The following is a 12,905-nucleotide window of genomic DNA, read 5'->3' as shown; positions in this document are numbered from 1 at the left end:
TTCCCTCTGCACGCCCCAAGGACCCGAGCAGTTGCTGCAGGTGGGCGCAGATGCTGCGGCTGGGCCCAGAGCTGAACGCGGCTCCTGCCAGGCAGCAAAGCAAACCTCGTGCCTGGCTTTCTCACATGCTGGTAAACAGTGTCGTTTTTAGCAAGACAAGTCATTTAAGGCCCAGCTTTGTCCCTCCCTGGGGAGGTGGGAAAGGTCTTTGGTTATAATCCACCTCTACCAGCATGGCAAGCCCTACCGTTATCTCCTAGTTATTTTAGATGGGTTTTATTTAGAGGCCTGTACTAAAAAGGGTGATTGGCATAGCAGGGTTTCCTGTGTGGAGCAGGTGATTTCTTTCCTCCCTCAGCTCAGGTGTGGGCAGGGTGGAGTTTCCTACAACTGCTTCCATATACAAAGGGCAGGTTGAGGCACAGACTGCCCTTCAGGAGGGGATGTGAGAAATACCAGAGCAGTTGGTGTGGAGCCTTCTTTGTCCTGGGAGAGGTAAGAAAAGCTGCCCCTGCAGTTTACTTCATTTTTTTGTGTCTCATACAGCACAGTTTGATGTTGTGAAGGAGGGCTTTGCTCTTTTAAAAGTTTGACTGGAGATGTGGGGGGCAAGCCCTGGGCTCAGCATGGCTTCTTCGTGTTGTTTGGCTGCTGGTGGGTGTGTGTAGGAGGGCTGGGCTAGCCCCAGTGCTGAGGGGTGTGGGGCAAAGTCATGCTGGGCACATCCATCCCATCTGCAGTGCTTGTTATTGGCCCCTTATGAGCTGGGGATGCGTCTGGGGCTGCCCAGGACAGCAGGTCTCACCCCCTCGGGCCGTGGCCCTGAAGAGCCCAGGCCATCCTGGAGTGAGCATACCTGAGCTCTCTGAGTGCCAGTGGGATGATGAGTACAAAGACTGAAAGCTAATGTCAGACTTAAATGTTTATCTGCTACAATCTGAGGTGCAACAGTAGCTGTGAGAAGCAGACTACTTAGGAGTAATTAATTATTCCACTAGCAATCGTGGGGCTGCACAGTTAAAGCAATCACAGGTATTACCAAGTGGTATTTTCTTAAGGTGAAGCACCCTGTTGGGAGAAGATGGCTTTTAAATATGTTGGTACCTGTCTGAGCATCTGCTGTCACCTCTTGGTGGCCAGGCTGGGGTTCAGGTGCTGTGACGCTGAGTTGCTGGTGGCAGAGTTTGAGTTTGTTCTGCAACTGCTTGGAGAGGCTCAGCCTTGAGGGACACCAGGCACCAGCGGCTATTGGAGGGTAAGCGTGGAACTGGCTGGGGCCATCTTCAAATGAAGGCATCGCTCTGCGGTGAGGCCTTGATTTGGCAGAGTGCTTAAAGCAGGTGTTTGGATGCCTTCATACAGGCATGGGCTTTGCTGAAGTGGGCACTGATGGGGAGCTTACTTGGCAACAAAATGAGACGGACTGATGGATTATGAGATATTATAGACTTAATATTGACTTGGGATATGGTTGCATTTAATATATTTGTTCAGAAGAGACAGTGAAGGAGACTGTCCTGCTTTCCCTCTGGGGCCGCACTGGTGCGAATGCTGGCCTGTTCTTGGTGTGCTGTTACCTTAATTACGATGAGATGTGCGGTGATCAGACTGAAGTGTTGTGTGTCTGACATGAAGCAATGAACAGGCTGACACAGAATCATTCCTCTAATATTTGTGATTTATTTGGCTGTAGCTGCATTAGCATAATTCTCTAAAACTAGAGAGAAAGCCTATTGTCTATGGCTATCGCAGGGTCTAAGGGCTGCGGTGCCCAGCACAGCGCTGCGGTCCTCGCTGCATGGATGCTCTGGGGAACAGGACCACATCTCGCAGGCACGTCTCAACGGGAGGCACTGAATACCTTTTTACAAGCATCACGGTCTGGAAAAGTACTGAGATGAGGCCCAACCTATAACGAAAGGAGCAGATAGGCGATTGGTTACCGCAAGCAGCCGGCCAAAGAAAATAGGTTGTAGCACAAACAGGGAAGAGGCTGCAGATTAGTACAGGGGGTTTTGCCTGCCTGGGAGACGTTGCTCCAGCTGAAATTAAACACTTAACCTGTTTAAAATGAGGACTAGTTTTCTGATTGACTTCAGGAGGTTCTTATTCTGCTCTAGTAACAAGGTCCTGACATAGTAGTCTGACTATGGTGTGTTGGTTGTCTGATGCTTTCAAATGCTGGCATGCCTGAAATAAATATGACTTGTTTTCTACAACACAGGACTTGTGTGCTTCTCTGAGGGGCCGGGATGGGCTCAGAGCTCCCAGGGAAGGCCCTGCCAGGGTCAGGGACTCTTGCAGGACCTGCCCAACAAACACTCAAGCAGCCTCTCCCCAGGAATCACCTTGGAGATGGGGAGGGAGTGAACTAATGCCCCTGACAAATAAACAAAGGGGAAGTCACCCCGGGGAAGAAAGGTCCCAGGGCCCTTTGGGGTGAGCGGTGGGGTTTACACACAGCTGCCTGCAGCAAACCTATACCACAGATGCAGAGTTACTGAGATGTCTGGCTCTGTGGATAGAGTGGGTTTACCTGCCCCCACACAATTCCTTGTGCCTTGCGTGGATGTGCAAGGTGCCTCCCGCTTCCCCCATCCCGCTCGGGCTGGCTGGATGTCAGGTTTTGCATATGTAAAAATACACAGCAGTCTTTGCCCTGAAAAGCTTGCTAGTGATCTCATTAATCAAGACAAACAAAGTGTATTTAGCTATTCCCCCTCCCTGGAGGAAGGCGTTCAGGTACTTAAATATGCATTTGAATGCCTAACTTCAGACAGTTGTTTCTGGATGTCTTTGCTTTCTCACAAGTAGCAGCAGCGACATAACCCCTCTCCAGGAGGGGAGAGGTGGGGAGGCAGAACCAGGGGCTGCTAAAGGAGGTGGGCAGCCCCTGGGAGCTGGCAGGGACAATCCCCAGCCCGGCCAGCTCCAGCCTCTCATTAACAATGCAGGATTTTTTACCCTCCGAGCTGGGATTGTTAGAAAAATCCAGGTAAGGAGAGCTGAGCTGCTTCCCTTGAATGTGCCTCTGCCTTCCCCATCGCGCTCCCTGCCTGCCAGTGCTGGGAACTAGGCAGGGGGAAACTTCTGCCTGGGACTGGGTTGAAGCCACAGGGGACAAAACAGCAGTCTTAGTACAAAGCTCCCAGGTGAGAAATGGTGCACTGAGCCACAACTGGCAGTAATCAAAATTAGCAGAGCCCTTGACAAAGTTGTGAGGGATGCCAGCTTCTGCCTGCAGCATGAGTAAGTGGGAAGCACCAGGTGTAGGACAGGGGACAAGTGCTATTTAAAAAAAATGAGAAACCCTCTCATAATAAGGGACAGTTGAGAAGTATGGATTAGTCCCAGGCCAGTAATTAGAGTCAAGATAAGGGTGTCCTTGGGTCAAAGGTCTTAATATGACAGTGACTGGTGTTGAGAAGTCAATGCCAGTGATGAATCCTCGTCTCTGATTCTTCTAATTCATATTTTAAATGATGAACCCAAAGGTACTTCCTCCAGAGACAGCTGATGATCTTTACCATTACTCTGATGTGGTTACGGGCTGTTATGCCAGGACTTTGTCTGACTGTGCATTTGGAGCATTGGCTGTAGCAGGACAGGAACATAGTTTGTAGGCACAAGCTGGGTGATTTTCCTTGCAGGGTGATGGAGCTGCAATGGTTTTCAGCTGCTGATTAGGAGCAATGTTTTGCTGTTGTTCATTGCATTTGTTACTGACAAGTTAAAACCTGCAGGACACTTGCAGCTGGGATGTTGTCTAGTCAGTGCTTGCTTCAAAGAATTAGAGGAGCAATAAAAAACCCCCTTTCCACTCCTAAAACTTAAATATGTGTTTGGGGGTTATTTTCATTTGGGTTTCTCAGTTCTGATCATGTTTGGAATCAAAGGGCTGTAAATGATCGCTTGTCAAGCATTAGTACAACCACACGTGGGTTGTAAGCAGAAGCGGGTCTATTAACGGAGGACTAATAAATCATGTGAGATGCAGTAAGGCTGAGCTGGTACGGGGAAGGCAGAGCTCCTGATGACGGCAGAGCACTTACCCCAGAGTCTGGGATTTTGTGGATGCTGTTGGTGTCAGGCTTGTGGACGCTGACGTGGGTGCTGGGGTGTGTGTGCTGTAGCTGCTGGGCACTGTGAGCACCCGTGGGTGGTCAGTAAGATTAGCTTCTGGGGAGGGGAGTAAATGAGAGTTGCGCTGGGAGGGGGGGAAGTTTTAACTGATATAGCTGGATGAAATGGCTTGCGATGACTTGGGGGGGGGGGTGGTGCGTAGAGAATGAACTCCTGAAAAGGGCTGAAACAAGTAATAAGTAGCAGTGGGCTCTCCTCCTGCCCGGGAAGGATCCAGGCTTGGCTGCAGGGAGACGTGGCTGTGCCCGCTCCTCTCCCAGCACCTGCCTGGCTCTGCCCGCCTGCTCAGAGGCAGCTTCCCAGCCCTGTATGATTTTTCACTTTAACAACAAAGCCGCCCCTAGACTCAACATAGTTTTTCCATCATCCATTTGATCGAATCCTTTTAGCAGGTGACAAAACACTTTCTTGAGCTCTCTTTACAGGAAACCAATCTCTATTCCTTTTTCAAAACCTCCCTCATTTACAGGAGTCTAACAAATCCTGGGCCTTTTAAGTCCTCTCCTGTTTGTTGGTGGTATCCCCCCCGCCCCATTTGTAGGTTTTTCATGGGGGAGGAGGGAATAAAACACACAATACAGAGAGGGGTAGGATGTACACACTGACGCACGCCATGCCTATCATCCCTGTACAGACAAAAACCACGCGTGCGCACGCACATCGAGATGCAAATGATTTCCGTCAAGCTATCACTTGTAAAGCTTGACAGAAAATAATGAGAAACACTAAATCTTTTATAAGGTCAACACTCAAGCAGCTGTCAAACAAGAAAAGAATTTAGCGAAAGATCCGCAAAAACTTCCATCGCCTCATTAAATCCAACAGGGCCGAGGCCCGGCGTGGTGAGGAGGCACCGGGGCGCCTCCGTTTTGTGTCAGTAATTTGCGGCGGAGGAAGAGGGAAGACGAAACAGCCAGCGCCGAAGGGGCCTTGGGGGAGGCTGGGGAATCGTTAGTGCGCCAGGAGCGGCCTCGGCTCCTAATTGGAAGCATTGGGCATTATCAACGGAGGATTTGCCTCGGCTCCCTGACAGCTCTCTAGGCCTGGAATGATAGCCCACTTGTCAGTGTAAAAGACCATTAAAAACAAACCATTTTGATTTAATTGGAGGCGGTGCGCTGGGGGCCCAGGTGAGGTGCTTCATCAGCTGATGTTGGCTGCTGATGCCTTTTTCCCCGTATTGATGGCTTTTTCTTTTCTCCCCTCCCTTTCAAAAACTGTCTAGGAAAGAGAAAGAGGTGCTGAAAGATCCTTCACAGCTGCATTGAGAGTGGCTTTCAATAGGGTTGTCAACAAATGCCATGACAAGTTAGAGGCAGGTATTTTTAAAACAGACGTTATTCTGTCCAAGATGAGCTGCGCTCAGAGGTGTGTGTTGGATTATTAGGGTTACAAATACTGTGGCTTTTCCTGGCAGTAGCACTCTTAACCAGTTTAATGAATGAGGTTGATTTTTCTCTCCCCACCTTTCTAATTCCAACAATGTAGGGAAATGCAGGACAACGGAGTCTGGGCAAAGTGATCCTTGTTTGAAACCTTCCTGGGTCTGAAGCAAAAAGCGCTCAGCAGTTTTTAGCGGCTGTATTTAATGCCCCATGGAGATTTGGGAACTCTTTTTTTTTTTTTTTCCTGAAACAGTAGGTAGCACTGAAAGCAATGGTAGGTGCTCACTTGTAACCCGACCTGGTGTGTGTGGTTTTACTCTACCGCAAGCCACGAGGCTTCAAGCACCCAAATTTGTTCTTTCACAGGTGAGTATCTCCCTAACAGCAATGGACATTGCTTGCCAACAGTTGCTTGTGCTGCCTTTGGACACCAGGGCTTGGATGCAGGTGGAGCCTGCCCTGGAGATGGCCCCGGCTGTAAGGCTACACAGGGAGGGGTGGTGTTATCTTGTGTCAGGAGATGTTGGAAAGCCATGAAAATGGCAGAGGGATGATGGGTTACCTGTCTCTGAGGGAGACACGAGGAAGGGCTGAGCATGGCAGAGGGCAGCATTAGGGTGTGGTGGAGAGGCTGAGTGTCCAGGGCATGTGCAAAAGCATACTGGGAAAAGCTGGACCATGGAAATGCTTTGCTGTGATTTGAGCACTTGCTTTGCTGGAAGTTTCAGCTATCAGGCAAAACAAGAAAACCTGCAGAATCTGCAAGATAGTGTAGTGATGGTGGCTGGGGCCTGGAGCCTGCGTTTAGTCATAGAACGGCTGTGGTGCGGGAGGTGACATCTCTGCTGTGGTCCCAGTGGACACGTGCAGGGATCATGTTCAGGGTAGCTGGGTCTCTGCTGCCCGTTTGGAACCCTGCAGGGTGCTGTATTTTCTGTTTTCATTGTGCCTGTTGTAGGCAGGGCAGCACTGAAGGCCAGCAGTGCTGCTTTGGATTGTGTCCCAGCCCTGCATTGACACCAATTCATGTCACTTGGGCAACTGAACAGCCATCAGGTAACAATGTTTTGGTGGTTTATCTTTTTTTGGTCAGCCAAAATCCCAGCTGAAGGGAGGTTTGATCTGGTACCATGGTGACAGAAAGCTCTTGAACTCATTGCTTTATTCTTTAAGCACTATCTAGGGTCCAGGAGACAAGTCTTATAACACTCCATGAAGTTTTGCTGTCCTCACACCTGGGAGGATAAATGCCATATCTGAAAAGCCAGCCCGCCATGCGCTGTGCATATCAAGCCTCAGTTATTTAAGCAGAGTGTATGGCTTTTCTGACAAGACAACAGTTGCAAGATTACATGAGCTGTGCTTGTCAGTTCAGCTCTTTATACAAAAATAGAGGTAAGGCATTAAAAAAAAATGTGGAACATTTTTTTTGTGTGTGTGTGTTAAACCTCAACTGTTAATTCTGATGAAGGATCAGGCTGTGAGCAGATATCGGATCCCTGGTGAGAATCAAATTCTGGAGCCCAGAATTTTGCTGCAAAGTTTATACAGTGGGGATTCCTCTAATTACTTTCAGTGGAAATTTACCTGACAGAGCTTTCCCAGGTAACGCAAGGCATATGCGGGAGAGCCGCTCAGCCGTTGACAGAGCCTTTGATTTTGTGCCAGGCTGCAAATTAAGTCTTTTGCCAAGGTACCCGAACACTTGCTCGTCAATTGCTTATCGCTTATTCATATCGCGCATCGAGTGCAGCTCGTTTCATCTGCTCAGGAAGGCAGCACATGTTGACAAAAGTGTTGTCCAAAGTTGCTGCATTTTCTTTCCTCCTCCTGTTTGGTCAAGTAAACAAGACTATTCTTCCTGGAAAGCCGCCCTGAATGTCTGTGCAAGTTGGAATTCTCTAATGAGCAAAGGCAAAACCCTGGTGTATGTCAGTGACACGTGGTGCACGGAGCTATTTTGACACATGGGTGAATTCTGTTCTACATCACTGCTGCGCGAGGTATCACTACCAAAATCCTTGTGGGTTAACTTGACAGAGTCCTGGAAATATATTGTGGAGTGGCCAGCGTTGAGTTACTGGTTTAGATTGTGACTATCAAATATTCAGATGGAGGTAGGTGGAGCCTCACCCTGGGCTGGCACAGGCAGGGCTGTGGGGATGCTGTATTTTGGCAGCTGCACCCTTTCCAGAGTTTGGTTGACACCAGGGGTGTCATTCTGCCTGGGCCAGCATGATGCTAGTCCTGAGTGACGTAGGGATGGGGCACATCCCATGAACATGCAGGCAGGAGTATTTATTTATGCCCGTGCTGGGTGCCTGAGGTACAGCCCTTGGAATGCAGTCCCACATCTACAAGTAAATGAAGTCTTGGTGCACAGTCACAGCCGTGCTGGCAAAACCTGAGCCCAGGAGTCATGTCACTGCAGGCAGAGCAAGGCAGAGGCTGTTTGCCTTGGGGGGTGACTGAGGAAGATGAGGGGAGTAGAAGCATCTTGCTGAGGTGAGTAAGGAGTTAACTTCTGTTTAGGGTTTCTTTTGTGGCATTTTTCTTGTTTGGTTTTTTGTTGTTTTTGTTTTTTGTTTAAATACTTCAATTCAGCAACTTTCCCTAATGAACTGCCTGTCAGGACATGACTGGCTCCCTGCGACCTGTTTGTCTCAGTGAGCTGGAGGGCCCAGGAGACCATATGCCAGGTTGGTCCTCCAGAGCGAGACATGGAGCGGGAGTGATCACCCGGCATGGGAGAGCCTGTAAATCACCCAGTTAGCTTAATAGCGTGGGCCATTATTCTAAAGCAGTGGGGCTGAAACCTAAATCCAAATGAAAATATAGTCAATTTGTCTATACTTTACTGAATGAATAACTATGTAATGTCATGCAGCCCTGGCAATTCAGGGAGCAAGCTGAGGCAATTAGCAGGGAGAGCAAAGCTCCTTTGTTTTCTTCCCTTCCGCATCCTCTGCAAGCTCTAGCATGGTCCCAGGCGATAGTCTTGCAGGGACTGAATGGGAAGTCCAGTTTAAGAGCCAGTAGTGGCGTCTACACCCTGTTTCTGCAGCTCTCTGTTAAGCTGACAGGATGGGAATAGGAAAATGCTCCATGTTGATTTTTATGGGTCTAAAGGAACAAAATCTCATCTTCCTGCTGCCCCCTGCTTTGGGTTACAAGCATCTCGGTAGCTGGGTGCTTTGCATCGCCGCCCAGGCCCAGGGCAGGCTAGACTGAAAGGCATCGTGCCAGACAACAGGCAATGATTGAGTGACAAGAAGGATGAGTGGCTTGAGGACACGACATACTCCTGCATCTTGCACCAGCCTTGGTCGCATGGAAAAGTAGTCTGAAGTGGCGCTGTGGTCAGGGCAATGGCATCTCTGTATATTCTTGCCCAGATCTAGAAGTTCTTCCCAGGTCCTGAGCATCTTCTGTAATGACCAGAGCAGGGCAGTGTCACTGAAGGCTGAAATCATATGCAGATGGGAGTCTGCTAATAAGCTTTCTGTAAAGTGATATTTTTGTCGTTGCTTTTCCTGTTGCTTTTTGCACAGTAGGATGAGGGCATTATATGTTTTGGTGAAGTGCCTACAGTGGTCAGTGCTAACTGCTGGCCTCCCCAGGCCACTGAGGCTTAAAAAAAGCCATAAAGTAGTCATCCACCACCAAAGAAGAGCCTGAGAAAGGTCTCATGAGGACAGAAACACAAGAACAAGCTCCCTCATGTCTTTGAAGCACCGCTCTCTGTTGTAAATGATGGATTGCTAGAGTGATTCCTGGAGTCCCTGGGTTTGGTTGAAGGGCTAGGCCAGTTTGTCTTTCAAGACCATTCCACCACCACCTATGTAGAACCCAACTCTACAGAGGTGGTTAAAGCACAGTTTGGAGGCTACTAAGTGTCTTTGGGAACCAACAACTTTCTCTGCTTTTAACTGGGTAAATGTTTGTATATGTTCAAGAGAACTTATTTTTTTCATGGAGGAAACCATGCACTGAAACTCAACTGAGCAATGAATTTCCTGATCCAAGTTCGAACATGGGCTGTGCCTGTTAGATCTGCAGCTGGGGAAAGGCAAACCTTCCACATTAATGTAATGAGAAAGGAGGAATAAGAAAATCTGCAGAGGCTCTGCAAAATGAGCTGTCCCTCCTCCCAGGGATGCTGCTCCTGGGAAGGAAGGGAAGAGGAGAGGAAGGAAAAAAGCAGAGAGAAGAAGAAAAGACTTGCAGGTTTGAGAGCCATGGCTGGGGGAGGAACCCAACCACAGTCATGGATGAAACAAAAGGGAAAGCATGAAGAAAAAACACAGGCTGAAAAATGAATAGTGATGGAAAGGTCTGGGGTGAGAGGAGCGCTAAAGAGGAGGCTTGCCCCAGTATCTCGTGTGACTTACACAATCTGTTTAACAGCGATCGGTCATGTTCTTTCCCTGACACTAGCCGCAGCAGCAGCTCTGTGCTGACAGGCAGCGGGGATAAATGATTACTGACATATGCTAATCGGACAGTCTTAGACAGGATGTAAGAGGAATATATCAAGGTGGTGCAAAACACATTTCTTGGTCAAAACTCTCCAACTTGTACAAGTAAATTAGCTTCAGGAAGTCACAAGGCTTCTTCGTTGTTTTAAGCTGCGGTTAAAAATCAACAGCATGGCAAAAAAAATAACCCCATCAGAACAAGGGCTGGGGCGGAGGGCTGAGAGGCTCTTTGCAATAGTATCTATCAATGCCAGATATGATTTTGGCCACGTAAACTCCCTGCAGGGTTTCAGTGCTTTCAGACTTTATGGTGTCTCCTTTCCATTCCTCTTGCCCAGCTCTTTTCTCTTCCTTCCTAAAATGCCCCCTAGCTTTCCACTTGAAGTTTCCCTGTAATTTACACCACAAACAAAGCTAACAAACTCAAACAAGTACCCCAGAGCACAGCAGGATGAGCAGATGAATTCAGGGAGATGTTGAGATCCCATTGCTAGAACAAGAAATCTTCTCCTTGGCTCTTATTTGGATCAATTAATGGACATGTCATGCACATCTGTAACCTGGCTAGACCCCTTGACAGTCTCAGGGTGAATATTGTCAATCAGGTAGTTTAGAGAGGTATCAAGAGTGCAGGCTTCCTGGAAATCTGTATTTCTTGGGGTGAAAATGCTTCTTGAAATATCTGGTGTGGTTTGAATTAGTTATGGTGAGAGCTGATAAAACGGCAGGCTACTAACATGCAGGTTTGGCTGTCCTGCTCGTGCAGGGCACTTGCAGGGATACCAGCAGGGAACAAAGGCCACCTCTACTACCAGGGAGATACAGAAAGATGCTTCTCATCTGGTGAAGCACACAATAAGTTAGAAAATAAGTCATTAAGCCCTTATCTGGGCAACTGCTGCCTGTATTCTAGGGCTTATGGCTGCAAAAAAGATCCCACCTTGAAGTCCAAAAGGGGCTGATGTTTGAATACATGCAGTGCCAGAGAATTTTATGGTCTGGGTCCCAGGAATCTCTGAGGTAAGAGCCTTGTGTCTACTTTCACTGTACTAAGGGTGTTATTAGGACATGTGGGCAAGGTTAGGAGGTGTCCCTGAGTTCAATCAAGTGCTCCATACCTTTTCCAAGTGGGGCAGGTGCCAGAAGGACTCATCCTTTGCAGGTAGTGGGTGTTTTCGCAGAAATGTGGTGCGAGTTTCACACACTTTGTTTTTCTGTAACCAAAGGTAACCAAGAATGAGTTGAAATGGCTGCATGGCTATATACATCAGGTTGGTGTCATGCAACGTAATGACACTGGGATGAGCTGGACTAAAAGTGACTTTGGACTGATGATCACAGGTGCCCGATATGGGCTTCCAGTCTGGGGTTTCCTGGCTGTCTGGTGTGTGATGCTCTCCTGACTGATTGCAGCTCAGTGCTTGGTAGTCCCAGCACAAGCCAGTGCAAGTACCTGGTGAATGTATTGGCCACTGCATGAAACCATGGGGAACTTGTCTGCTCTGTGGTCTAGAATGTAGGTTTGTGTTGCTTAACTCTGTAATTAGTGGCTGCAGGCCTCAGGAATGTGATGGAGGGAATGTAGTGATTTAAAACATCAGTCATTAATAGATAAGGTAGGGATGCACTTTCCAACATCCTAGGCTTGTGTATTCATAAAGTAACTGCTAATTAAGAACAGTGTATTCTTGCACTTCAACTATAAAGCATAGTTTGTGATGGCAGTAAGCCCACTGAAATTGGTCATTACCATATTAGCTCGACTCTTCTTTGAGCCATTAACTAATAAAACAGTCATTGGCTGCTTTTAAATGTTATTACAATATTGGTATGTTTAACAGCACAGCGTTCCACTCTAACAACTGCTGCGGGTGCTGGCATGAACCACACCATGCCAGGATCAGGGCTGGTGATGGTCCTTTGAACATTTGTTGGCTACTCCATTGTTTTGCCCACTGTCACAGGTAACCTGAGCAGAGCTGATGTTGTTCAAAGGACTATCTGTAGGGCTCCTGGCATGAAGATGACATAAATACAAGAGATAATTTGAAACCTAATTCTCTGTTATAGCAGGGCCTTTTAGTACTGTGGCGATGCAGAGAGAAGTAGAGCCTGTTTTAATTGATACCAGGAGTTCAACTGGGCACCCTGTGACTAGAGGCATATTGATGCAGACAGATGCTTAATGATGGCTCTGTGGGACAGGTGCCTAAGCCTCTTGAAAGGCCTTGGCCAAAGCACTGCTGCCCTGGAGAGCTTGCTCAGCTCTTGTGTATATCTTCAGATACAAAAATACTTTTTTAAAAAAAAACAACTGTCCTTTTGTCTCTAGAATACTTTCATGCACACCCATTACAATTTGCACATCTAGCGTTCCCTCCCGCAGCATCAGCCCACAGGACATGCTCTGGCTGGAGCCAGCTCATCTTGGCTGGGAAGCAGCTGATCTTTGTTAGGCTTCACCAGCTTTCCAGTAGTCAGGGAGGATGGTTTCCTAGCTGAGGCCCCTCTCCATGGCTGGGTGGAGAGTCTCCATTGTGGGGTGGTACAGTGGGATGTTATGCCTGGTAGCAGTGCTGTGCACAGGAAGGAAAAATCACCTTTTTCTTTTCCACTCGCTGGGCTGCTGTCAGCGCTCTCTGCTGCTCCATCCACAGCTCCTTGTATTTGTGTTGGAGGAGGTCAAAAAAGGGAGTACAAGGCCTGGAAAACATTGAAAAGACCACAGTATAATCTCCAAGGTTAATGCCTCCCTTTACCTTCCCATGCCAATGCCCATCTCTGCTCCTGGAAAATGTGACTGGTGAGAACATGAATAAACCCTCACACTGGGAAAGGTTTTCTCTTCCTGGAGAATAACTGCAAATGAACGTGGTTTTGAGCCTGTGCACCACAGCCT

At 48.1% G+C, this 12,905-nt stretch overlaps 1 protein-coding gene across 1 annotated transcript in view; it reads right to left on the bottom strand.

The window, feature by feature from the left end:
• Positions 1 to 1,660: 1,660 nt before the first annotated feature.
• CFAP77 (cilia and flagella associated protein 77) overlaps positions 1,661 to 12,905 on the bottom strand; it is a 61,321-nt gene continuing 50,076 nt past the window's right edge. Inside the window, exons 4-6 of the mRNA XM_075111817.1 lie at positions 12,607 to 12,709; positions 11,125 to 11,220; positions 1,661 to 1,909 (exon numbers count right to left, since the gene is read on the bottom strand). Of these exons, the coding sequence (XP_074967918.1) occupies positions 1,841 to 1,909; positions 11,125 to 11,220; positions 12,607 to 12,709 (268 nt within the window). The 3' untranslated portion in view covers positions 1,661 to 1,840. The remainder of the gene's footprint in view (positions 1,910 to 11,124; positions 11,221 to 12,606; positions 12,710 to 12,905) is intronic.

Source organism: Phalacrocorax aristotelis, chromosome 17 (assembly GCF_949628215.1).
Source record: "Phalacrocorax aristotelis chromosome 17, bGulAri2.1, whole genome shotgun sequence".
In the NCBI taxonomy this organism is placed as follows: domain Eukaryota; kingdom Metazoa; phylum Chordata; class Aves; order Suliformes; family Phalacrocoracidae; genus Phalacrocorax; species Phalacrocorax aristotelis.
The sequence above is the reverse complement of the archived record's forward strand: the minus strand, read 5'-3'. Positions and strand labels throughout refer to the sequence as shown.